This window comes from Oryzias latipes, chromosome 11 (assembly GCF_053564925.1).
Source record: "Oryzias latipes strain Hd-rR chromosome 11, Olatipes_Hd-rR_3.1".
NCBI lineage: Eukaryota > Metazoa > Chordata > Actinopteri > Beloniformes > Adrianichthyidae > Oryzias > Oryzias latipes.
This window is the reverse complement of record NC_136247.1, coordinates 4,184,851-4,212,183: the sequence shown is the minus strand read 5'-3', so window position 1 is coordinate 4,212,183 and position 27,333 is coordinate 4,184,851. Positions and strand designations below refer to the sequence as shown.

At 41.6% G+C, this 27,333-nt stretch overlaps 1 protein-coding gene across 2 annotated transcripts in view; it reads left to right on the top strand.

Annotated features, from left to right (window-relative positions):
* Positions 1–26,980, top strand: part of st3gal1 (ST3 beta-galactoside alpha-2,3-sialyltransferase 1) — a 71,176-nt gene extending 44,196 nt beyond the window's left edge. The window contains exons 2-8 of one of the 2 annotated variants that reach the window (XM_011480963.4): positions 818–931; positions 5,750–6,277; positions 8,607–8,800; positions 21,710–21,889; positions 22,722–22,767; positions 23,965–24,084; positions 24,244–26,980. In XM_011480963.4, the coding sequence (XP_011479265.1) occupies positions 5,987–6,277; positions 8,607–8,800; positions 21,710–21,889; positions 22,722–22,767; positions 23,965–24,084; positions 24,244–24,417 (1,005 nt within the window). In that variant the 5' untranslated portion in view covers positions 818–931; positions 5,750–5,986 and the 3' untranslated portion in view covers positions 24,418–26,980. 2 annotated transcript variants of the gene reach the window in all.
* Positions 26,981–27,333: the final 353 nt, after the last annotated feature.

The following is a 27,333-nucleotide window of genomic DNA, read 5'->3' as shown; positions in this document are numbered from 1 at the left end:
TTTTTCTTTTTTTTTTTTGCTTATTTTTAGAAATTCTGCCAATGGGTTAACAATTTTTGACTTATTTCTAAGAGGCCTGTTTTTGAACTGAAGGTCTCTTGTTTTGGTGTTTGGGGGGGTTGTTACAGGCTGGTGTGAGTCTTTATTCAGTGAAGTTAATTGTATTACAGGCATATAAGGAGCTCTCATGATGCCACTGGTGTCTGGATGTTTGTTTGTTTGTGGAATCTGACCTTCCCGGATCGTTGGACTTGCCTTCAAATTAAAGGCACCAATCCTGAAAGAATCAGCTTAATTTTTAAAATAAAATGCCTTGTATTTGCTTCTACAGATTAACCTGTAATCTCTTGAGCTGTGGCGCTTCTCTGACAGACAGTTGGGCTGTGACGAGGAGCTTCAGGCTCTGTTCTGGTTCATGTAACATTGGGAAGTCGAAAAGTCAGGAGCTTTGTTTAAGAAAAAGCTTTTTAGTGAGTGGTTCAAACAAACCTGCTTTGAGTTTTCTGACTTCCGTAAAATGACCCCTCACTTACTGATCTGCGTGCTTTCAGGGGTCATGCATTGCCACATTTCTCATGTTTAGATTGTAAATCTTTAAAGTGTTGAACACTTGCTGAACACTTGAAGCAGTTGAGAAAAACAAGCTTTCATTACAGACTGAAACAGCTCCCTGTCAGCACATCCTGCTTAGAGGATGACCTTCAAAAGTAAAGATGTGATGCTGCAGTCTTTGTGCTGCTTAACACAACAACCCACCCTTCTCCAACAGTTGTGAAAACAAGACCTTTCAGGAGCTTTGCTGTTTCTGCTCTCCCAGGTTTCCTGCCCATGACACAGATTTCCAGGAAAGGAGTCTACCTGAGCCGTCTGCTTCCCACCTCCCTCCTGGAACCTGATGTTTCTGCGTCAACAGCAGGAATGAAATCAACAGGTGAGCCGTCCGTAAACACCCACTTCAAGGAAAACGGTGCTTTTGGGGGTTTTAACGTGTTCTTGTAGCATTTTTCTGATGATTGAGGGCACGTATAAAAGAATTTTGATTAAAACTGTGTTTCTGAGTATTACTGAATTAAAACTGGGATAAATCAGGAGCAGATGAAAACATGCTGTTTGAAAAAGCTCTAAGTGGTGACGCAGAAACAAAAGTCTCCCTGCTCCACTCCATTCAAATACATCCACTGGCAGACAAAAAGATCCACGCATGTTATAGTTTTCAGCTAATGCTAGCTTGCGGTTGTAATGGGCTGTAAGTTAGCGGGAATCATCTGCTTCCATTTAGTCCCACCACTTGATCCCCTTCATCCATTTCATCATCAGAGTCATCCTCACATCACCATCCTATGCTGTCTGGCTACAGACTTTCCAAACATGACTTTGCACTCTTTGACCTCTTTCAGATTACATTGTTTGTCCTTCTGCATTCCGATCCTGAACATGGATATTCCCCATCACTTCCTCATCACCTCTGTTTTTAGGATAGCCTGGATCTCCTCATCCATATCCCTCCAGAATTTCTCCTTCTTCCTTTTTTCACATCCATCCTGGGGGTCATAACCACTGACAACATTCAATATCCCATCTTCAACTTCCAGCTTCAGACTCACCTCCAGAACATTCTCATCAAACTCCTCCTTCAGGATTTATCCTCCTCTGTTCCTCTTTCCATCCACATCATGAGAAAACTGCTTGAAGCTATTCCCAATCTCTAAGTTCATCTGATCTCCTGAACACACAGGAGATCCACTTTTCTTCTTTCCATCACGTCAAACAGATCTCTAGTTTTCCTGTCAAAGTCTCTACATTCAAGCTTTTTAAGCTAAGTCCTTCACTCCTGTCTTTCCTAATCTTCCTCTCTGTCTAGCAACACGTCTTCCTCCTCTCATTCTTCCACCAACAACAATCCAATTTTCACCCTGTATTTGTGAATACAAATTGTAAGCCAATCTACGTCCGATTTGGTATCAAAGTCCTCTCCAATCTGCAGGATTGACTTGACTTTGGTTTTACATCCGATGTCCTCTTTGACAACAACCCTCTGCATTTACCCAGACTTGGGACAGGCACATGAAAGCATTGGATCGTGGCCCCTTATTTTGGAAGTTAGCATGGCAGATATCTGAAAATGAAGTCTGTTATTCGGAAATAATCTAGCCACAGGGGTTGCAAGCCAGTAACTTCTGTGCCGGTCCCAAGCCCGGATAAATAGAGAGGGTTGCGTCAGGAAGGGCATCCGGCGTAAAAAATTGCCAAAATAACCATGCGAATCATCCACAACACTTTAGACATACCGGATCGGTCGAGGCCCGGGTTAACAACGACCGCCACCGATGCTGTTTACCTACAGGGTGTCGGTGGAAATTTGACTACTGTTGGTCGAAGAAAGAGGGGAGGCAGAAGGGTCCGTGGCCAGAGAGAGAAGGGAAAAGGCAGGAACATAGGTTTGAGAATAGGGACTCTTAACGTTGGCACAATGACAGGGAAAGGCAGAGAGCTGGCAGACATGATGGAGAGAAGGAAGGTAGATGTACTGTGTGTGCAGGAGACAAGGTGGAAGGGCAGCAAGGCACGTAGTATTGGAGGAGGATACAAACTGTTCTATCATGGTGCTGATAGGAAGAGAAACGGGGTAGGAGTGATTCTGAAGGGGGAGTTTGTGAACAGTGTTCTAGAGGTGAAAAGAGTCTCAGACAGGATGATGAGCCTAAAGTTAGAAATTGAAGGGGTGATGGTGAATGTAGTCAGTGGGTATGCGCCACAGGTTGGCTGTGAGTTAGAAGTGAAGGAGAGATTCTGGAGTGAGTTGGATGAGGTCATAGAGAGTTTTCCCAGAGGAGAGAGAGTTGTTATTGGAGCAGACTTTAATGGGCATGTTGGTGAGGGCAACAGAGGTGATGAGGAGGTGATGGGCAGGTTTGGTGTGAAGGAAAGGAATCTGGAGGGACAGATGGTGGTGGACTTTGCGAAGAGGATGGAAATGGCTGTAGTCAACACTTACTTCCAGAAGAGAGAGGAACATAGAGTGACATACAGAAGTGGAGGTAGGAGTACTCAGGTGGACTACATCCTATGTAGAAGAGGTCATTTGAGAGAGGTTAATGACTGCAAAGTGGTGGTAGGAGAGAGTGTAGCCAGACAGCACCGCATGGTGGTGTGTAAGATGACTCTGGAGGTCAGGAAGAAAAAGAGAGGGAAAACAGAAAAGAAGACCAAGTGGTGGAAGCTACAGAATGAAGAAACTTGTGAGGAATTTAGGCAGAAGTTGAGGCAGGTCCTGGGTGGTCAGGATGAGCTTCCAGAGGACTGGGAAACTACAGCAGAGATTATCAGGGAAACAGGTAGGAAGGTGCTAGGTGTGTCATCTGGAAAGAGGAAAGACGGTAAAGAGACTTGGTGGTGGAATGAGGAAGTACAGGAATGCGTCCAGAGGAAGAGGTTGGCTAAAAGGAAGTGGGATGTAGAAAGGACTGAGGAAGGTAGACAGGAGTACAAGGAAGCACAGCGTAGAGTGAAGAGAGAGGTGGCAAAGGCCAAACAGAAAGCTTACGATGAGCTATATGACAGGTTAGACACAAAGGAAGGAGAGAAGGACTTGTACAGGCTAGCCAGACAGAGAGACAGAGATGGGAAGGACGTGCAACAGATAAGGGTGATTAAGGACAGAGATGGAAAGTTGCTAACAACCCAAGAGAGTGTACAGAAAAGATGGAAGGAGTATTTTGAGGAGCTGATGAACGAGGAAAATGACAGGGAAATAAGGGAGGAAGATGTGGTTGTTGTGGAGCAGGAAGTAGCAGAGATTGGAAAGGATGAGGTTAGGAAGGCTCTGAAAAGGATGAAGAGCGGAAAGGCCGTTGGTCCTGATGACGTACCTGTGGAGGTATGGAAGTGCCTAGGAGAGACAGCAGTGGAATTTCTAACAAGGTTGTTCAATAGGATTTTAGAGAGTGAGAAGATGCCTGAGGAATGGAGGAGAAGCGTTCTGGTCCCGATCTTTAAGAACAAGGGTGACACGCAGAACTGCAGCAACTATAGAGGAATAAAGTTGATGAGCCACACAATGAAGCTGTGGGAAAGAGTAGTGGAAGCCAGGCTTAGGAAGAAGGTGGAGATTTGTGAGCAGCAGTGTGGTTTCATGCCCCGTAAGAGCACCACTGATGCCATTTTTGCTTTGAGAATGTTGATGGAAAAGTACAGAGAAGGTCAGAAGGAGCTGCATTGTGTGTTCGTAGATTTAGAGAAGGCGTATGACAGGGTGCCGAGGGAGGAGCTGTGGTACTGTATGAGGTCGTCTGGAGTGGCAGAGAAGTATGTCAGAGTAGTTCAGGACATGTATGAGAGAAGTATGACGGTGGTGAGATGTGCTGTAGGTCAGACAGAGGAGTTCAAGGTGGAGGTGGGACTACACCAAGGATCAGCTTTGAGTCCTTTTTTGTTTGCTATGCTGATGGACAGGCTGACAGACGAGGTAAGACAGGAATCTCCCTGGACAATGATGTTTGCGGATGACATTGTAATTTGCAGTGAGAGTAGAGAGCAGGTGGAGGAACAGCTAGAGAGGTGGAGGTTTGCTCTGGAAAGAAGAGGTATGAAGGTCAGTCGTAGTAAGACAGAATACATGTGTCTGAACGAGAGGGATCAAGGTAGAAGCGTTAGGTTACAGGGGGCTGAGGTGAAGAAGGTGCAGGAGTTTAAGTACTTGGGGTCAACAGTTCAGTGTGATGGGGATTGTGGAAAAGAGGTGAAGAGGCGAGTGCAGGCAGGTTGGAGCGGTTGGAGGAAAGTGTCAGGAGTGTTGTGTGACAGAAGAGTGCCAGCAAGACTCAAAGGAAAGGTGTACAAGACAGTGGTGAGACCAGCTCTGCTCTATGGGTTAGAGACGGTAGCAGTGAGACAGAGACAAGAGGCTGAGATGGAGGTAGCGGAGATGAAGATGTTGAGGTTCTCCTTAGGAGTGACCAGGTTAGACAGGATAAGGAACGAGTACATCAGAGGGACGGTTCATGTTGCCTGTGTCAGCGACAAAGTCAGAGAAGCCAGACTGAGATGGTTTGGACATGTCCAGAGGAGGGATAGTGGATATATTGGTAGAAGGATGTTGGAGATGGAGCTGCCTGGCAGGAGGGCAAGAGGACGGCCAAAGAGGAGATACATGGATGTCTTAACAGAGGACATGAAGTTGGCTAATGTTAGGGTAGAAGATGTCCATGATAGAGTGAGGTGGAAAAGGATGATTCGCTGTGGCGACCCCTGATGGGAAAAGCCGAAAGAGAAAGAAGAAGAAGTCTGTTATTCGGAAATGATTGGAGCAGGTTTACAGTTTGACAGTAAAATCCATGTCGTATTCTGTACATGTCTTTGTATTTTAGATGCTTCATGAAAGGGAAATAAATAAAACTTGAAAGGAAGAAGGAAGGAAGAAAAAAAGAAAGTGAAATTCTCAGAGTTTTGTGTCAAACATTGTTCTGGCCTCAGCAGTAGTCAGACTGAATTAAAAAAAACGTCTACCTACAAGCACATGTTTGGGTTTGATGAGTTAGCAGGGTTATTTTTGCACTCTGTGACATTTTTTTCAGTGACTCGCTGCTGCTGAACCGTCGTTTCCTCTCTGGGATCCATAAAGTCTTGCTGAATTGAGCAGTAGAAACGCTGTCATCACGCGTGACCCTGAAATGGTTAACTCCCTCTGTCAACCGGATCTTTCACCTCTTAATGTTTGTGACATGTAAATCCTTTTTTATTTGCCTTCCAGGTGAATCATTGCAGAGCAGATGACTTATCAGTCAGTGACTTGTCATAGTCAACATCAGAGGACTAGCAGAAGGCAGCTGGATTAATGCACACACTGGCTTTCACTGAGGAGCTCCATGGAAGCGTGAGGACAGCATGTTCTCAGCAGAGCTTCTTCATTCCCGTCGTCCACTCTCCTGACCATGAGGGGGGGTGGGTTTGTCTGCTGAGCTACGAAGCTGATTTTTGACCGGACAGGATGTCTCCACTCCCACAGAATAAGTTCTGGACTTTTTTCCTCCTCTGCTGCATACTTACCTTCACAACTCTGCTGTTCAGTTACACCTTCACGGACCCCCCCTTTCATTTCCTCAAGTATGCGTCTCGCATTTCTGGAAGTTTTTTCTCCAAAGACATCTGTGCATGTGATTCGTGCATGGCAGATTTGGGGGAGGACGCTTGGTTGGCTGACCACTTCAATCTGTCCATACTCCCTCTGATGACCCGGGACAGCAGTGCCCTCTCTGAGGACACCTACAGGTGGTGGCAGGTAAGACTGAAGGGTCTTTATGGGACCCCACTTCCAGTAACAGGGTTTTACACTAATTCATTCACTTTGATTCTATAAACTGCAGTTTGTGGGTTTTGTTTTTATCTAAGCTAATTTGTTTCCATAAAACTCTTGTTTCATCTGAAATTTAGCAAAAATAACAAGAATCCTGACAAATAAATCCCTAAAACATCAGAAAATAAGAAAATCATTTTTACATGAAAGCAGATCAAAGGTTTCTAAACAATATTCCCTCATGGCATAAACTAATACACTATTTTGGACTTTTTTTTTTTCAGAACAGAAACTTCCTAAACTATTCAAACTTTTCAAAACCAGAATTGTCGGGTACCGGGGGCCAGGGTGGTTAGGTTCACCTTCACTTCCGGGTTGGGGCTTTTATTTTGTTAGGTTCCGGTTCGGTGTTCTGTTGTGCTTCTGTTGACTTGACTTCTTCATCGCCAGCACCTGTTTACTCACCTGTTGCCAATCACTGTTGTGTGTGTGTGTGTGTGTGTGTATATACCTTGTGTTCCTCCTCACTTATCACCGGATCGTTCTCTTATGACTGTTACTAGTGTACGAGTCTCAGAGCCTTCCTCAGCATTAAAATCCTTGTGTTTCACAACTTCTGTCGTCCTGCATCTTGTGTCCACGTCTTAGTTCCTTGACAAGAATAAAAACAAACAAACTGACTTTTTGGGCAAAGTTATGCCTTTGTTATCAGATCAAGCCAGAAATAATAATAAAGCACTTTTGACATTGTTTATATTGAAAAGTAGAATTTTTAGACGACTCACGACCTTTGAAAGGAATTTTCATAAATAGAAATAAAAGAACTGATTTTACATTCATGATTTTTTTACAGTCTCTTTTCATTTTATTTCGTCGTATAACTAAAAGTATTTTTGCTTTTTTGATCTCAAATGACAAAACAAAACTGAAATAGTTTCTAAATTATATGTGCAAAGAAATGGACTGACATAGATTTTAAAAAACGTAAATGGATTCAGACGGAAAAACAAAATTTAGGGTGCTGTAGATTAAATCGTTTTTCTGCAGAGGAGCTGACAGATTTCTGAAACAGTTGTATCCATTTTCTCAAATGTGGCATAAACCATACAGTTCAGCTTTCCGTGTTTGGAAGAGCAAACAGAGTTATGTAATCTGCTCAAACAAATCCAGATCCAGTCCTCACTGTAACTAACCATAGATCAGGAAATGTGATACTTCCTGGAAAGAAGACAGGAAGCCTTGAGGAGCTGTGCTGCACAAGCAGACGCTCTTCACCTGAGACGCCTGCAGGATGTTTGCTCTCTGCCGCTGTGCCGTTGAGCTAAACCTGCACATCATCTGCATTTTGAGTGTCCTCAAACATAAACCTGCAGCCCACAGGGCAATCCAACGGTGGAACAGAGGCGGCTGCTCTAGAAAAAAAGTACAGCAAAACCTTTGGAGAAACCCCAGAGCAGCTCCCTGCCAGAGCAGCTCCCTGCCAGAGCAGCTCCCTGCCAGAGCAGCTCCCTGCCAGAGCAGCTCCCTGCCAGAGCAGCTCCCTGCCAGAGCAGCTCCCTGCCAGAGCAGCTCCATGCCAGTGCAGCACTGCAGGTCTGAGACTGAGGTGGACATTTTGATTTTCTTCCTCATTTCTGTTCATCGTGACTCCAACACCCAACGTCTGGCTCGCTGGATGATCGCTGCAAAACTGAGTTTGTGTCACAATGACGCTTTTATTCTTCAAATTCAGAGTTCTTTTGTTTAATATCATTCATATATTTCTAAGCAGATGTAGTTCATTCAATAAAACCAGAGTGTAGTGCCCCCCGTGCTAAAGGTGCACTGTTCGTAATCACCACTCGGATGTTCACCTCACCCTCATTTGTGACAAGAACACCCAAACGACTCTGAGTTTAGCTTCTGTGACTTTTTGTTGGGAGGTGTCCCTCAAGCTGCAGGGGGGGGGGGGGGGTAAATGCTTTGATCTTTTCTGCGGATAAACTGGACTTTCTCCTCCATCAAGTTGTCGCTGAGGTCATTTGTTCCTGGAGCAGAGGGTTTGTGCTGTCTGCTCTTTTCACCACAAAACTTTCACTCCCACTTTAGATTTTTAAAAGCCCGCTAAGAACCTGTGGAGATGCAGCCTCAGATCATTAAACATTCTGTGTGTATGTGGTGGTGGGGGGTCGTTTATGGAACGTAAGCCTACTAGGAAGGGGGCCAGAGCTGATGGTCCCTCAGATGTACCCTTGGTATCTTCAGCCCCCTCTGCCAGGTTCATTTATTTAAAAGTGAGTGACCCTTCACCTATGGCTGTCTTTTCTTTTACCAGTGGCTGCAGAGGGAAGAGAACCCAGCAAACTACACCCAGGTGGTGGAGGAGCTGTTCCGAATCATCCCAGAGGAGGGGGTTTTCATGGACGCTGGCCCACAGCGCTGCAGGACGTGCTCCGTAGTGGGGAACTCCGGGAACCTGAAAGGGTCCAATTATGGAGCGCTCATAGACACCAGTGATCTGGTCATACGGTCAGTTTAATCTGTTTCATAGATAAGCATGAATCTGCTGTTTGACGTTCAACCTTTCATCTCATGAAGGAAAACTCAGATTCAAATTGTATTTTTATGGGGTGTAAATGATTTTTTTCCAAACTTTAGAACCACACAAATTTACAGTGTAGTAAAGATTCTTTGACTGCAGCACCATGAGTCGACAACGCTCAAGTCACACACTGACGTCCTCCAACTTGGGTGGATGTCCAACTCCGGTTAAAGGTCTAATGCAACTATCATGCAAATAAACTCAATCAATGGACAGCAACCGGTGCAACAGCAGCTCAAGCATGCATCGGTAAGCCCCAGAAGCTGAACCCAACCTACAGATAACGTACAGTTTATGCAGCTGCAGGAGGACAGGAGAATGAGCAGCACAATAAATACTCCGAAGAAAATAGTGTTTTTGACATGTTCTTGTAGCTTTTTCTGGATGAAAGAGAACATTTATAAAGAAAATTAAGATTAAAACTGTATTTCTGAGTATTTCTTTTTTCAAATTGTGGTGAATCAGAAGCAGATTAAATAATACCATTGGAAAAAGCTTGTAGATGTAACGTACAGGTTACTACAGCTCCGCTCCAATCTGATGCATCCACTGCCAGACAAATAGATCCATGAACGTCTTTTCCCTCATCTGAGCTGGATTCAAAACCGTAAGGCTGGATAGCTCCAATGTTGAGGTCGCAGCCATATTTTTTGCACCGCTAATGTTAGATTGGGGTTGTGAGGGGCTGTAGCGAGAGAGCATGTCAACAGATAGGTGATGGTTGATGGGAAGTGAAGAGGCTTACTCCACGCTAACAGTCTCATCCACAACTCAGAGGTGAATTTCTGATTAACTGTCCTTAAAAGTCCTTGAAAAGGACACAGGTTTTTTGGCTCTGACCAAAACATTCATAATCTTAAAAAAAGACCACTGGGAGCACTTTTACAATAGATCCAAAGATGATGGGAGCGGGACATTAGACGTGACCTACAGTGTGATTTAAGCTTTAAAGCTAGTGGCAACCTGGGAAAAAAGCAAACCACCCACCCCGCCCATGCAGAGGCAAGATGCAGAGCCTCGGCAGATGCCTCCAAACACGCCATGCACTCTGCAACACCGCCCACAGATGAGTGGCGCTGATCGTAACATCTTACAGAAAGGAAACACTTTCTTTACTCTCCCCCTGTTGGGAATCAAACGCCGCACACAGGTGGTTCCAATCTGTGATAAAGAGGCAGACTTCCTGCCATAGCAGCCCTCTCTGGTGATTAACCCAATCTATTTGGACCAAGTTGGAATGGAGGGGACATGAGAATCTTTAAGATTTAACCTTCCAACAGCACATGGCAGAAGATAGATTTTTAGAGTGATGACCAGCAACTGGTCCTCTGACTTCCACTCACTACCTGCACAGGTAGGGCCTGAAGAAGCCCTCCTTACCCCAGATGGACCAGCCTAGGGCGTCAAAGCCAGCTGCCAGGCCAAGTTTAGATCCAACCTGTCTAACAAGTGTTCAACTCTCTTCAAAGTCCTCATCTACAGAGGCTTCAAGCTCAACAGATGTATGACGTGGGGACAAAAACACAGCAAAACAGTCTGCCACAAATACCTCCAAAAGCATCTTCATCTTTGACAGCGCTTGGACTTTCCGCTCTGCTGCTGAGGTCTATTGGTCTTTAGCCACAGCAAACGTCATTCGCTGCCGAGCTTTTTCCACTTAGGAATGGTTCCTCTGACAGGTTCTGTAACCTGTCCCAACAAAAACCAATAGGGAACCAAGGCTGATGACCAAACAGGGACTCACCAATCGTTTGAGTCGGCGTGGTCTTATAGCAGAACCTCCCCAGTCAGCTCTTTTGCACGTCACCAGTAAGGTTTGAAGGGGATTGTGCAATGTTCTGCTAAATTGCTCGTTGCCCGTTACCCGCAGGATGGTTAGGGGCTCCCCTTAAATTCTCTAGGCTATACTCACTGCAGAGTTGCTGCATCAGCTGCTTCCTGAAGCTGTGTGTTTGATCAAAATGAAGCCGTGAAGGAACACCAAACCTTCAGACTGTTTTTATGCAGGGGATCTAACGCTGCACACAGATGGCTCCAGATAAGTAGCAAACTTCCCACCACAACAGTCCTTTTTCTTTAAATCTGGAAACTGAACAAGTAAGAAATAAACTTTAATGTAAAAGTATCATTTAAAGTCTATCATTGTCAGGATGCTGTGTGGACACAAATCCAGGATGCAGGAAAATCCAAATAAAAGTTCTGATTTAATAGACAAACTTCCTCAGTAAATAATGAAGCTCGTAGCTCTGTGAAACACACAAAACAATCTGGCAACAAGTGCAGGGGAGGCGCAGACTATAAACATGAGGAATGGTTACACAATTACACACAGGTGCTCACATCAGGGAGGGCAGGTGAACACACTGTGAGACAATTTACACTGGAAGGAAACGTCATGACAACTGAAACAAGATGAAATGTGAGTAACAGGAAGTGACAAAAGCAAACCAAAATAAAAGCAGAACTAAAACCGCCCTGGCCCCAATGCCTCTCTATCACAATAGTTACTATTATGAGATGTAAAATGTCGTATTTGACCTCATCATTCAACCCCACCTTCAGCTGCAAATGAGACACATCACTTAGTCAAAGTAAGTATTAAATTTGAAGTTAAAGAGAGAAACATTGAAAACAGAAACTCACGTTATTTGTACTGTCATTTATTGACACAGTAAAGATCTGAAAAGAACCACTCACAAACATTGGGATCTAACTATAAACATGATGCTGAGAGGCTAAAGAGATTTCCGTGTATAGAAAATTTTTCACATTTTTTTAACTTCCCATCAGCATGATCAATCAATCAGTAAATGCACAAACAGGCGGCGTGCTCTTCAAACTACTGACTCCAACCTGACAAAAAGCCACTCTGACACTCAGAAGAATCCGCAAACAGGACAGATGTGGAGGTTTTTAAGCAAAGCCACATTGACCAAACTTTAAAATTCTCATGTTGATGCAAACAGCAGGTGATAGTTATGGAGACTTGCATGAGCATCAACAGAATCTGTGTGAAAGGTTCACAGCAGTAGAGAAGCGTTTCAGACAATTATCATGAGGAAATGTCTCTTTGCATTGTTGCGTGACTTCTGCAGCCTCCCTGTCTGCATGAATCCTCTCCGCCATGACAGCAGGAGTTATTATTCTGCTATTAGCAGAAAAGTTTTCTGCAGAAACCTCTCGTGTGCAAAATGTGCCCTTTTCTTTGTACCTATTTGGTCGAGCGTCACAATCTGAGCCTTGCTGTGTGGGAAGCCACAGGAATGGGCAAAAAAGGGAAATTAGCAATGCAAGAACAACCTATACTGCAAAGTGAAAAGAAAATATCCTTTATTTAGCTGAAGGCTGCAGGAGGTAAAAAGTACTCTGTCAATGAGAGAAATGTTATTAGTCTGGTAGAGAAAAGATCAAAATTAAAATGATGAAATAATTTGGATTCCACTTGAAGTCCTTGTAGCTCCTAAATGAATGAATCTTTTATGCACATTTTCCTATGACCATCTTAACATACATTTTTGATGAGCTCAGCTCAAACAAGTCAATTTTGCTATCAAACATGTGAAATGCGTACATTTGTTTTATAATTACTTTCTGTTGCTTTGATAAAATCAGCCTGGATGAACAAGAATCTAGACTGACAGTTTGATGATTTTCATAATTCTGTCAAGCCCATATTTGCAATAACAATGTGCACTGAAGACCGGTGCTAATTTCATGGATTTTTCCTTCACCTGACAGTTTGCAGAAGGAAACTCCTCCAGAAATGATGTTTGGAAACTTTATAAACTGTTGTTTCTGATGGAGGCGTTTCTCCATAGCTGACAGACAATACCAAAAAAGTCATGTTAAGAATTTGTAGGCCGCAAAATATCAGTCCATACAGTGGCAAACCGTGCATTACACACATGGACCTTCAGTCGTGCTACGTCTGAATCACTCAACATCTTCTTAAGCATTTTTATGCCTCTGAATAAACAAAACAGTAAACAAATCTCACTATACAACTACAGCCAGCACACAAAATGCAAAACAACCACATAAATCTGGAGTATTATTTATTTTATTCATCATTTCAGTCATCAAAAAATCTAATTGTTTTAAGACAAAAGCCATGCTCCTCTCTTTTCTCTAACAGTCCATCACCCTGTCATGTAGATTATCGTCTTCAGTTCCATCAAGAAGTCCTTTTCTTTTCCATTGAGGCCAGTGCTGAGAGCAGAGTCTGTCTAGTTGTGTTTCTACTTAGTTTTCAATTCGCTTTAGAGACGAAAATTTTCACTCGACAGACGCAGTGGACACACGGGGGACGGTCAGTGCCAAACACACAAATCTGTCAGGCTGCTTCATGACTCACTCAGATTTTTCTTTTCTTTTTTTTCTTTTTTTTTAACTTGTCCTGTCCAACAGCTGGGCAGACAGATGAGAGCTGAAGGCCTCTTTTGTTGGACATATTTTACTTTAACAACAGGGGTTATGAATTTTCTGACAAACCAGAGGTATGTCTGAATAAACCCCTTTTGGAATCGAGGCCAAACTTTATTCATTTTAATCAAAATCTTTTGTGCTGGACCAGACGAAAAAGGAAAGAAGGGAAGAAGAGATAGGGATATTAGAGGGGGGGGGGGGGGTAGGAGGGTGATTATAGAAGGGGGGGGGGGGTAAAACCATGAAGCAGCATAAAGCAACAAGTATCTGGATGGTTATAATCCTTACAGTGAGGTTCAGATGTAATACAAGTCTAGAAGGGGCGGGGCCTGTCCACACACACACTCAAATGTTATAAACACACCTGTTGGCTCCAAAAATGTTCACATATCAACATGTACACAATACAAATAATGTTCACACATGCATACTTATGCCTTCAAACCAACTAGTGTGAAATATTTAATTCAATCACGCAAAATATTAGTGCAAAGGTGAGCTAACACCTGTGCTCAGGTGAGTGTTAATGTTCCTCTAAAATGGAGGAGAGAATGTAAAAAGAAGTAAGGAGAGTGCCCAGCCATTCCCACACCAAGACCCCCGCCACAGCAGCAGGCAGCCAGAACCCCCCATCACCACACGGCAGCAGGCAGAGAACAACCGCCCCCCGGGCAATCACATCCGCCACCCAGGCCAGGGCCAGCAGGAAACAAACAAAGCTGTTATTTAGCTTTCATGTTACTGGTCCGGCCCACTTGAGATCAGACAGGTTAAATGTGGCCCCCGAACCAAAATGAGTTTGACACCCCTGGTTTAATCAGAAGGTCTGAATACTGTGACCTTGCCTAAGCCTGCTAGAAGGTGACACCAACTCAAAATCTGATTGGCTGAAAGAATTGAAGGACCGACATTGATCTCGCATCACAGCACCTTCGGAACGGAGAGTGAAGGCCCTTACCCTGCCTAGCAACAAAGGACAGCTGAAGACCAACATGAAAATACGTCTGTCTAAAAGCAGCATAACCATCATAAACACAATAAAAGAGAATGGACAGACCATTTGGAGTGATTCAAGTATGCATGGGCAAAACATAATTAACACTTGTTTCATCATGATTGAGGATTTTTGTAGACCTTCAGTGAAGGGCTTGAGGGCCCTGACGGCCCACGACAGAGTCCATGTCAGTCACATGTTTTGGTTTGTGAACAAGGACTGCAGCTCCTCTATGGGGCTCAAAAGGTCTTTGGCGAAGGTCCTGATCTGGAGACCCTACCATCAGATTATCATGATCCATCCACACCATAGAGGCCAATGCTGGAAGATTTCTTTGTACCACTCATCACATCTTCTGCAGAATCTTTTTTCTCAGATCCTTTGCCTGGAGCATCCAAAAAAAATTATGTTTCCCAGCATGATTCTCCCACCCCTTTGCTCAACTGTAGGAACAGTTTTAAAATGAAAACAAGCCAAAGCAGAGCCGACAACCTATGTGGGAATATATTACTTACAATTACAGCGTTTTCTCAGTCAAGTGTGTGACTGCTTCTGGCCGGAAGCTAACTGCCTGATCAAGTGTGGGTTGAAAGGAAAAATGAAAATCTGCACACAAACACATCTTCACACGTCTGCACACACATAATTACTGCAGGTAGCCTTTAATTAGATCCTACAATCTGCAGTCTTTTTTCTCGGCGTCTGCTCTGGAGTCTGGTCTGAAAGGAGAAAGCCTCGCTCTCATGTCAGATTACATCGTTGCTCATATTTGCTCTGTTGTGTTGAATGTGAGGTCGTTTCAACAATGTTTGCTTTTGTAAATGACTTCATTAAAATGGATCTTTAAACTCTCCCAGCTAAAATACGTGCTCACTTGCTTCATCCGTGGGTCTTTTTGAAAATGAATAATTTTTTTATTTTTCTGTCAGGAATCCATCATTATTAAAATAAACTCCTGGGGGTTCCTGAACGTCTGGAGTTTTAGACGTTCTAAGCCTCTGCTGGAGAACAGATGAACTACACGGAAAGCTCAGTGTTCAAACAGACATGAACAAGTGGACAGATAATCTTTCAGGTCCCCCTCTGGATTCTGTACCTTGACCGGAGTTTTCTCTGCTTACCTCAACAACTTGATTGGGTGGAACAAAGGAAAATGGAAAGTTCTGTCGGGTTAACCTGATCAGTCCACCTGCAAATAAAAAAGACATGCCTCTAAATGCACAAAGTCTATACCAGGGGGGTCAAACTCATCTTCATTGAGGGCCACATCAGCATAGTGGTTGTCCTCAAAGGGCCAGATATCATTTATACATCTAACTAATTGTTATGAAAAACAAGCGTAACTGCTCCTTAAAGTTAAATAACTCATTATTTATTTATTATAACTTTTTAAAGTGACAATTACAGTTGCATAGAAAACATATGTTTTCTTGTTATTCTAGCATAAATCCTTTTACATTTGATTCTGTCAGGATAGGTTATATGGACAGTGTTTAAGTCCTAATGTATAGTTGCCCAATCCAATATTTCAAGTCCAATTCCCCCTAGATATGAATAAATACACATCAATTTTTATTTTAAGAGATTAAAAGCTTTTATGCTCTCGTGGGGCACATAAAATGACATGGAGGGCCACATTTGAGTTTGTTGAAACGTGGTCTACACAATGAAAACAGCTGATTTGAAAAACAATCCACTGGTTATATACATCATTTTTGCTGTAAAGTCTGACTTTTTAACATGAGTCAATAGAAAATTGCAACCAGCTTCTAGTGATCTGTTTTCAGGAACTTGCTGGTTTGCTCTTAAGTTGAGAATCCAAAAATATCAGAAAAGGAAAGTATCATACACTGCATAAAGAGAAATTCACACTCAATTTATTTGAAACCCATGGAAGCAAAAGAAATTCTTTAAATCGTCAAAGATTTCAAAAACAAAACATCTGCAGACTTTAACGGAATAATTATGATGCTGATTAAAAAGGTTTTTGATTCCATTGTCGACCCGGTAACCTTTATTTGCAATTTATCCTTTCAACAGGAACATTTCCACAAAAAAGTGAAAATTGATAAAGTAATTCTTCATAATGCTTCATAGGTTAATTGGTCAGGGTGTCCCTTGCCTTCGCCCATAAGTGGCCGGGATAGGCTCCAGCAGCCCCGTGACCCCAAAAGGGACAAACGGAAGAAGATGAATGATGAATTCCATTACACAAATCAGGACAAACACCAACTAACAAATTACAGATCAGTGTTTACTCTGCCAATTCTCAAAAATATTCAAAAAACTATTCCTTACTAGACTGGAAAATTTTGTCGAAAAACATAAACTAATATCCGACGACCAATATGTCATAGTGGTAGATTTAGGGGCTGTCATCTGGACTTAGTTTTTAAAATTAGAAGACGTTTCACCTCTTAGCCAAAAGGCTTGGGATAAGAGGTGAAACATCTTCTAATTTCGATAACTAAGTCCAGATGACAGCCCCTAAATCTACCACTATGATGGAATCCACCTGGATGAATGAGAGTCTTCATCGACAACCAATATGGATTTAGAAAAAAATAGATCAACATCCACGGCGATTACGCAATTAACTGAAGAAATATAAATGGCACTGATAATACAGAATTCACAGTAGGAGTGTTCATCGAGGTGAAAAAGGCTTTTGACACTATTTAACATAACATTTTACTGGAACAACATGGAATTGAACTGGCATTAAACTGGTTAAACAGCTCCATTAAAAACAGGCAACAGTTTGTCCAATCTGGATGACTCTAAATCATCCCTGCTAAATTGAAGCTGTGGAGTTCCACAAGGGCCAATATTAGGTCCAACACTGTACATTACACCGTACATTAATGACATACAGTGTCAAATACACTCAAATACTTTTTATAAGCCAACAACACAATTAGAGTCTGTACAGGGGAGAATCTGAGTGAAGTAGTAAAAATAGTAAACACAGAATTAGGGAAACTAGAAAAAAGGTTTGACAAAAATCAATTCTCACTCAGTGTTAACGAAACTAAATTCATGATTTGTGGAAATCGACACATTCCTGCAGATTTAGAAATAAAAGTTACTGTTGATAATCATGTTTTGGAAAGAGTGACTGAAATCAAGTTCCTTGGAGTAATTATGGACGACAAAATAAGCTGGAAACCACAGCATAGAAGTGTTGGGAAAAATGCCCCATACACTCACAAAGCATGATTACTAATATATTCATCCATATTTCTACCATATTTACAGTACAGTGTAGAAGTTTGGGGAAATACTTATAAAACAAACCTACAGTGTTTGTACATCTTACAAAAAAAAGCTATTGGAATAGTTCATGAAGTGGATTATGGGTCACATACAAACACACTATTTTTAAAGTCAGGTTTATTGAAATTAGGAGATCTAATGAAACTGAAGACGGCACTCAGCATATATAAAGCCAGGAATAACTTACTTCCAATAAACGCACGGTAAATCTTCAGAGACAGAGATGGGAGTTACGATCTAAAAAAAAACCTACACGATGTCACTAATATAACTTTATAAGGGCAGAAATGATTAATAAAACAAAAAATGTCACTTCTACACAATTGCCATGTGGAATGTAATGTGAATGTTTATCAAATAAAATCTGTAAATAAAAATACGTAGATCATCAGGTGTTGTAAAAAAAGGTGGGGTGGGATCAGACAATATTTCTTTTCAAGCCACTCCTTTTCAAGCACACTGTATTGCTTTATGTGTGTATTTTAAACTACTGTGTTTATTTTTCAGTTGTGTTTGAAATAAAAGAAACTGAAACAGAAACAGAATGGGAAGTGGGGGCTTGGGGCTGTTAAGTGCCAACACCTTTCTCCTTGTTATGACTTGAGTTATGTGGAACCCCAGGTACAAAGGTCTCAAAAAACTAAAACTACAAACTACACTGTGCTTTAAAGACAAACCATAGTGTCAAACTATCAGTAATAGCTTCTCTGTCAATGCTGTGAACCCAAAGACCTTTGGGCTTGGATTCTGGTCTTCCTGCAGAAAGGATGGTGCTGTTTCATCTCCTGGCCGTGGTGAAGAGGTAGAGCATATGATCAGAAGATCAGGTTCGATTGCTGCCTTGCTAGCCCATATGTTGAAGAATCCTTGGGCAAGACACCGTACCCCTCATTGCTCTTGGTGGTTATAGGCTGGCGTCAGCATTTGGCAGTGGAGCTGCCATCAGCGTGTGAATGTATGTGAATGGGACTGTGACTTTAAAGCACTTTGGGCCTTCAAGGCAGGTAGTAAAATAAATATACACCATTTACCATTGACTTAATTTCAATGGGTCTTTTCTTTTCAAAGAAAAAAAAAAGGGAATTTGGACAGGACCCTGCAGTGCTCATGTCATTTATCTGCTTTTCTCGGTCCATTGGTCCACTGACCAAGCTTGACTCTTCAGCTGAACTGATAGCAAAGACAGTCAATTCCACACAATGTTTAAAGCAACCTTGAGCTTCCACTGGAAGTTCCATGATTCATGCTCTCTTAGAGTTCTCTTTCACTTAAGAGAAGCTTTTCTGGATTGTTTTTTTTATCCATTGGAAATGTGTGGTGTGTAGGCCTCTCTGCCGTTGGTTCACACTTCTTAGGGCATGCAGTCATGTTACAGAATACAAGGACTCCTTTGAGTGTTACCCTGTGAAGTGATTCATACTGTGAGGCATTGATGTTTTATATAATAATATTTACCTGGTAGTCTTCATAGACTGTTGTGTTAAATAGCTTTTTGTGTCTTAAGGATAGTAAATCTGAAATAGGTGAAAACGTGAAGAAAGTTAAAGTTAAAACTTTCCATCCTAAAAGAGATTTATAAGAATAATTCATCACTGAAGTCAAGTTTCTTTTCAATGATGTAGCCTTAGAGTCACTGTTCTCTTGAGCCATGTATTTCTTTAGATCTCAGAGGTGAAGAATGTAGGACCTTCTTCACCAATAAAGTAAATTCTATTACAGATAAAGTTCTCCCCAACACTGAAGTTGATAGTTTTTCAGGAACCTCAGCTTCAACGATCCCTGAACCAGAAAAGCCAAAGATGCTTCTCTGAAGTAGCATCCATAATTTCCTTTAAATCCTCAGCCGATCTCATGACTCCAATTCCAGATGAAATGCTTATAGACACATTTCCTAAATTAATTAGAATAATATGTGGTTATTAACAAGCTACGTTCTTTTGAATTTAAAGGTAGATGTACTTAAACCCTAATTTAAAAGTGTAGCCCTAAACTATACGTTTTATAATCTAATCTTATCTTGATGTCAATATTTCTTTAGAAAATTGTAGCTTTTCAACTCTGTGAGCATTTGAATAGAAATGATCTTTGAGGAGTTTCACAGCCCAGAAACAGTCTAACAAAGATCTCATGACCGCAGACACTGGACTTTTGCCTGTTTCTGTTGTTTTAGACCTCAGTGCTGCACTGACCATTGCTGATTGAAACATTTTATTGCAAAGACTGCAACTGTTATGGATGCCCTCTAGTGTTCTTTTTAGTTGTGTTTTTTGGCAGGTTGGCTGTGGCCTCTTCCTGATTGATCACAGCTGCCTGCAATTATCTGGTTTACTATTTAGGTTCTCTCCTTTCTGTGTTCTGTGTTGGAGCATCTTCTGTTCTGGGTTGTTTGTCTGGACATTTGTATTGAGTAAATTTTGGGAAACCTGACTGACGTGTTCGAGTCTTACTGCTCCTGGGTTTATCTTCCATGACCATCCGTAACAGCAATATGTCATTGGTATCACAAGAACTGCTATAAAACCCACTCAGATGAAAATGGTGTTTTAAACATGTTCTTGTGGAATTATTTGATGATAGAGGACATGTATAAAGAAATTAAACTCAAAATTGCGTTTCAAAATATGTCTTTAATCAACTTGTTGTGAATCATGAAAAAATGCTGTTTGAGAAAGAGCCTATTTGTGATGTAGAAATACACTGGAGGGGGCCACATGCTCCCTGCTCTGAGCTCTCTGCAATAGGGAGAGGACAAGGGGCTGGGTTGCTCAGCACTAACAGTCCTGCCCACAACTCAAAGTCAAATTTCTAATGGACTCCTGCTGCTTGGCAGAAACTGCCGTATGTCCTAGAAAAGGACACAGTTTTTTTTTTCCATTTTGGCTAAAAATGGCATTTTCATAATTAAAAAACTACTGGAACACTTTTACAATTGGCCAAAAGATGATTGGAGTGGGACTTTAAGATGCTTGAAGTCAAATTTCTCTGGTAGATTTTAGTTTGTTCTTGTAAATGATGGTTCTTCTCTGTATAGCAGCATTGGTGGTGGTGTACCAGAAGGCTCTGTGCTTGGACCATTCTTATTTAGTAGCATTATTGGGCAGCTCCGCATATGCTTTGCTATGCTGAAGATATTCAGCTTTACTTGTCTGTTTCACCAGTTCATGAGGTCTCACAGTTGTAAGACTGTTCTTTGTTTTGAGCACTCAGGAAGTCATTTCATTTCATTAATTTTTAAATAATTTTCTGAACTCAAGTCCAAGTGTGGGATATCACAAATTAGATCTCCTATCCACCCACAACTTCTCAAAACAGATAGAAACCTGTGACGTTTCAAAGTTGAATATTCCCTAAAAATGAAACTTTAAAGTTGTAAACAGTGTCTTCTCATAGGATAATGCTGTACTTTGTTTACCTCTAAACATCAGCTAGACCACAAAGAACAGGAAGCAATCCTTTGTTTACTACACTTTCACCAGGATTAACTTTGAAAAATGAATAAATACAGAAAACATTTTGGTTTCTGAAACTCAATGCTGCTGCTGCTTTTTTTAATCCTTTGACCTTCTCCTGGGTTTTTTACCAAGTAGGAAGTTGTCCAAAACTTTCATATAAATCTATTCCTGCAAGGCTCCTTCTTATTTAAACTCCTCCACGATAGCTTAACGGTTTGTGCTGCATCAAGGCTTTTACACAGCATTGTTAGTTTTGTTTTCCCTAATAAGCTCTTTCATTTTTTTCAATTTTAGTAAGCATTCTCTGCAAATGTTTTAACATTCCATAGGTAGGCCCTATTTTTATTTGTTTGGTTGTTTGTTTTGTTTACTTTTTGCTGGTTTTCCTTCCGGTTTATTCAAACTCACTTTAAATGTTTGTAACAGAAAATTAGAGCATGAGCATATTCATACTTTCATTCTATTGACCCCCTTCCTTTCTTGTGTTACTCTGTATCTGTATTAATGTGTATTTAATTTTAGGCTGTTTCTACCGTATTTCAATTTAAAAACATATGTTTCCGTTAATGGACTTTGTACCCACTGAAATAGCCTAAAACCCAAGTGTTCGAGTCCCTCGACAGATGTCTGAAACGTGTTCAAGCAGATGCGCGTTTCTCTGTCAAAGCTCCTCATGGTCTTCCCTGCAGGATGAACAAGGCGCCCACCAAAGGCTTCGAGAAGGACGTCGGAGCCAAAACGACGCACCATGTCATGTACCCAGAAAGTGCTGTAGATCTGAGTAACACCACCAGTCTGGTCCTGGTTCCCTTCAAGACTCTGGACCTGCAGTGGATCATTAGTGCCCTGACCACTGGCACTATTAGAGGGTAATTGCGCTCAATTACACATAAAGTTGCTTTAAAGGTGTAACTTTCTGCAAAATAATGGATCATACTGTGAAAAGAAGGGGCCCTACCCGAGATTTAACCCCTCTAGATGAAGTGGAGCACTCCAGGTTCACGGTCACTATACTGCAGATGGATTCTCAGCCTTTTAGCTCTATTAGAAAAGCAGTTAAAACACGCCTGTGCTGCTTTCACTGCATCCTCCCTTATATGTATTCCAGTCACACCCCCTCACTTTTTCTATTTGACATGTTGCCATAACAAGGCTAATCGCCAAGTTTCAGCATTTCAGTGGATTTCACCTTCAGCTGCTTCATCTTTTTGTGACTTGTGGTCATTAGCCTGATTGCTGTACTTCCCAGAAAAAAAAAGCTGAGCCGCTGCCAAGTTATGCTTTGGCCAATACAATTACTGCAACAAGTTAGATGGCGGATAAGTATCTGCGCAAATGTTGTCCCTAAATGGGCAGTTATCCTCCTGCATCATTAAATTTAAGCTTTACTGGAAGAGATGTCAGTGTCGTTCTAAAAGGGCCAGATCAGAACGGAGGAGAGTGAATTATGTATGTCTGACCACAGGACTCAATAATATTCCTACACAGCTCCCCATTCTGTTCTTACCTTTGAACAGTTCAGCCTGTAATGTTTGAGTTACTTGGGCCGTAAAATGTTACGCATGAAAATTTTCATCCCAGCTGCAAACATTTCTCTCCGGATGTATCTGTATATGGTTTTTGCAAAAACCCTAAAAAATAGCCTGTGCCAACCTTAATTCAAAACTGTGAAGTTCATAAGTCTGATCTCTCGTGTTACAGAACATACATGCCTGTTAAGTCCTGGATAAAAGCAAACAAGAACAAGGTGAGTCTACATGTTTTGTCATTTGTCTTTAGTGATACTCTAATAGAATAAAGTGAGCATCCTTGCTTTTTCCTGTTATGTAGCTCTTAGCAGCAGCCAAACCTTCAGACACTCAGAGAAGATATCTCTCAGAGATACAGACAAAAGCTTTTTATTCTAGTTTTGATCATTGCATGCCTTTGCTTTTCTCTCATGATAGTTAAAGCCTAAGTCACAACTGCCTTACGGGTAGAGACGGAGTGTCTGCGAGTCCTGCACGCACATTTTTTCCTATGGGCATGCTGCAGTAGACAGGTTGTAGGGAACATTTAGTCAACACTTAGTACGGCTAAAGTAGGTGAGACGCAGGCGTGTTGTACAGATTTTTCATTTTTTCAACCCCCTCAAACCCTATGCAAGGAGCCCATTAGTGCTGTCTACATGATAAGTGCGTTGTCCTTGCGGCCAACCTTACTGTTAGACACTGAGAGGGTATGTCCGAATTCCCACCCTAACCCCTACGTAGTGCACTATATAGTGCGTTCGCCATTATATACTGAATATAGTGCTGTCTGAATCTACAATTCCCAGATTGAGTGGCCTAAATTTCCCAGAAGTGTCTGCGAAAAACCAGTGTATATATATATATTTGTACGTTGTTCTCTATGACTCACCATGGGGTCAACCCCTGTACATGGGTGCTTGTGACTAAGGCTTAAACTGGTATCTGGACTCCTTGGTTTGATTTTTTTTAACAGACAAAGTGTGAAAATGTGAGATAGCTTTGTGGTTGTCTGTAACCGGACCTAGAATTTTTTAAAGACAAAAGGGAGATTCTGACAGTCCAGACAGAGAAATTTGGCTGGGAATCCGTGAGACATTGATCCGCTGACAATCAGTTTAAGTTGAATTTGTCCTGAACTTCAGTGGAAAGCTTGAGTAAGCTAAGGTTCAGTGAGATGTTAGTATGCAAAACAATCTGAGTCTCACAGGTGGGTTTTCTTTTCTTCAAAAAGTAAACCAGAATTACGGTTAGCTTGTATTGGTTTTAGCGGCTAAACATAACTAATAACAGTAAAAAAAAGGACAATGTCTTTTGTTTTTCTGAAGAAAGGGGTTTAGACAGTCACACTGCACTGTTGGTCTTTAAACTCATCAGCTGGAATGAAGCTAGACTAAGTTGCCAAACATTTCTGTTTCTGGTCTGGCTTGTTGCAGGTGGTGGTCATCAACCCAAGATTCATCAAGTATGTCTATGAGTCCTGGCTTGAGGGACGCGGACATTACCCTTCCACCGGCTTCTTGACCTTGATGTTTGCCCTCCACATATGTGATGAGGTGAGTTTAAAATATCAAGCATGAAAAGGCTCAAACTCCTCATCTAAGAGGACGGATTGAGCAAACATGGACAGTTTCTGAGCTTACTCAGTCAAAGCCTGAATTACAGAGGTTTGTGGAACTTTGATGCAGTGATTTTGTCCTTCTTGTTGGCTTCAGGTCAGTGTGTTTGGATTTGGTGCTGATCAGCATGGAAACTGGCATCACTACTGGGAGCACAACCAACTGGCGGGAGCTTTCCGTCACACCGGTGTCCACGATGGAGATTATGAATACAATCTCACCTTAACGTTGGCAGACAAGCACAAGATCCAGATGTTTCGTGGTAGATAGTACCGACCGCATAGGGACTTTTTAATATTTGCCATTTTATATGTTGAATATTTTATTCATACACATTTCTATTTGCGTTTTTAATGTTTGTTCTTTTTTTTTTATTCAAGCTGCAGGGTAAAGAAAAAAGGAATTTTCTTTTCGATGCAGAAAACCTTTTGGCTCAGTTCATTGTCTCTTTCCGACTCTCCGGAATGAGAGGACAGAGGCAGGATGTCTGAGAGGTCTGTGCACAATCGTAGGGGTGCCACAGCCTTCAGATGTACAGACACACCAGCATGGATCATGTCAGACTCAGAGCATCAACATTATTTGAACATGAAAATTCACATGTCAGAAGTGCTGGCTTTAAGCTTGTCTGCCTGCAGATAAAGGGATGAAGTCATGGGGCAGAATGTAAAGCAGATAAACTTTTACCCGCTCTTTCATTGTTAGGGTCACGGGGGTCGCTGGAGTTTACTTGCACTTTGTTAAAGCAGAGGCAGCATACATCCAGGACAGATGGTCAGTCATTCTCGGAAGACCGGGCTTGGTGGCAGAAACGTAAACATTTCATAAAATAACTTGGGCATGAAAAACCTATAAAAAAAATAAAAAGATGTCAGAGCAGACGACCTGACAATGGTGACCTGAAGACCAGACACTTCCATACACTCAGGACCATTAACACAAATCTAGACTGCTGTGGATAAGTGGCAACTGAAACCTGGTGTGGCTGACGGAGGAAAAAAAGCAAAAAGAACATGACCAAAAGCCAAACTACAGTGAACAATCCTCACAACAAAATCTAACTAAACTCACAAACTGACCTGTTTGACACTATTTTTTTTAAGGGTGGGAAGAAGCTGAAGAAAACCCACGTCTGCTCAGGAAGAACAAGCAAACTCCACACAGACAGGATGAAAACCAGGACTTGGTTTCTGTTGTGAGGAGACTGGGACGTTGTCTGCAAACAAAAACCACATTTCTGTTGTAGCATCTGTTTTCAGTGATTTTGTCAGTGGGATGTCCAAAACTGCAATCCTGACCTAAAAGAAAATAGTATTGAAATCAGAGACTCCAAATGTGAGGCTGCAGCTGCACTTTTATTGTTAGAAAATTATGTTGACAAGAAGCATGCGCTTCTTTAGAAAGCACTGAAGGCACCAGACTAACATTTAAAAACAAATATCCTTGAATTTTCTTCAGGCAGATGCAGTTTGTCTCTGTCTGCCTTAAAAGACAGCAGTTTTTTAAGGCTGCCGTTTCCAAAAATACAAATGGATCACGGCCACACGCGTTAAATTTACAGGTTTTTTAACAAAGCTGCTCCAAAACATTGAACTGATAAAATTAGTTTTCTGTGGGTTTTCTGAAACTAAAACCCTGAAAAATAATTAGAAAAGTAAACCTGCAAGACTGAGGAATGATGATTGAGATGAAAAACTTCATGGAAAATGTCATGAATGTTTCTGTTGAAATGTGGATGAGTGCAGCAGTCACTACTGAGGTCAGACTCCAGCAACCTTCTCAGACTGGGATCTGCAAACTTTCCCAAGCCAGTGCAGTTACCACCCCATAGCATGATGCTGCCGTCACCATGCAACGCTGTTTTTGAGGTGTTCTGCTCTTATGGGCCACATCTGCAGCAATCCTTCATTTCAAAAGTCTAATCCTCCAATTTTTATTTTGTTCTTTTTGTTCACACCCTTCATGGAAACATCCTAGATGAATCCAAATTCAGCTCCTTTTTTCTTTTTTTCCATTAACACCCAGGTCACGCTGTCCTCTACTCTTAAAAAACTGGATCAAATGTATTTATAAGAGTCCTGGATATGTTTCTGTCATTCCCGACTGTCCCCTGCAGACGTTCCTCCCAGTGTGAAGACTTTCTGTCCTTCATCCTGGTGTTTTCTCAGCACCCCTGAAGTGCTGCAGACTCTGGGCTCTTTAACAGAGTCTGGGTTCACCAATTTATCCCAGATCATTCCAACTGCTCACAAACTAATGGTCATTGCCATTTGGAAGGTCATATTTTTATCTACATAAACACTTGCATGTTGTTGTTTTTTTGTTTTTGTTTTTTGTCTTTTTTAGGGTTTTTCTGTTCTAACTTATCAGAACTCTGGTGTTTTTTCTGTCCCATCAAATCTGTTTGATTTCCTTAGAATTTCAGTTTACAATTGTTCCTGTCATTACAGCAAACTTTCCTCCTGAACATGATCTTTCTCTGACCTTAAGATGAATGATTCACTGCAGTAGAAGAAGATGACCTGCAGCTTTTGACACCTATATGTTAGTACTTAAACAGCCTATGCTGGATGCCTTATCACTGAAACCAATGAAACATTGTATGTTTTATATGTACATTGTGGCAAACATTGTAGTGCCTTTATTGGGACTTTTTAAAAACTTTATTTTTCCATTCAATTTTTCTGTAAAACTGTTATTTTCATATTTCTGAGAGGGGTATTTTGTGTGATCCTGATACCTGATAACAGTCATCAATGTCATTCTGTGATTCTCCAATGAAAATGGTGATTTTTTTGTAATTGCATGGACTCTTAAAAAAATCAGATGGAAATCCTGTGCTGCCTGGTGTGTTCATTTGTACCTGATCATGCCTGAAGGAAAGTATTTTATCTCAGGTTCATCTGGATTCTTGGAGAACATTTTTATAACCAGGCTGAAATAGTTCAGCATCTGTTCAATGAATTCATGTTCTGCACTGCCACCTGGAGGGCAAGAAGGAACAGTGGTTCACCTTAACATGGTCTTCACCAAACCTTTTGTTCCATTTCTTATTGATTATTACGCAGTTTACTGTGTGATTATAATCTGAAAGAAAAGACAGAGAAACAACTGAAAAACAAATCATGAAATTATTGAAGGACCAAAATTAGGGATGTAACAATTAATCGACTTGATCGAAAAATT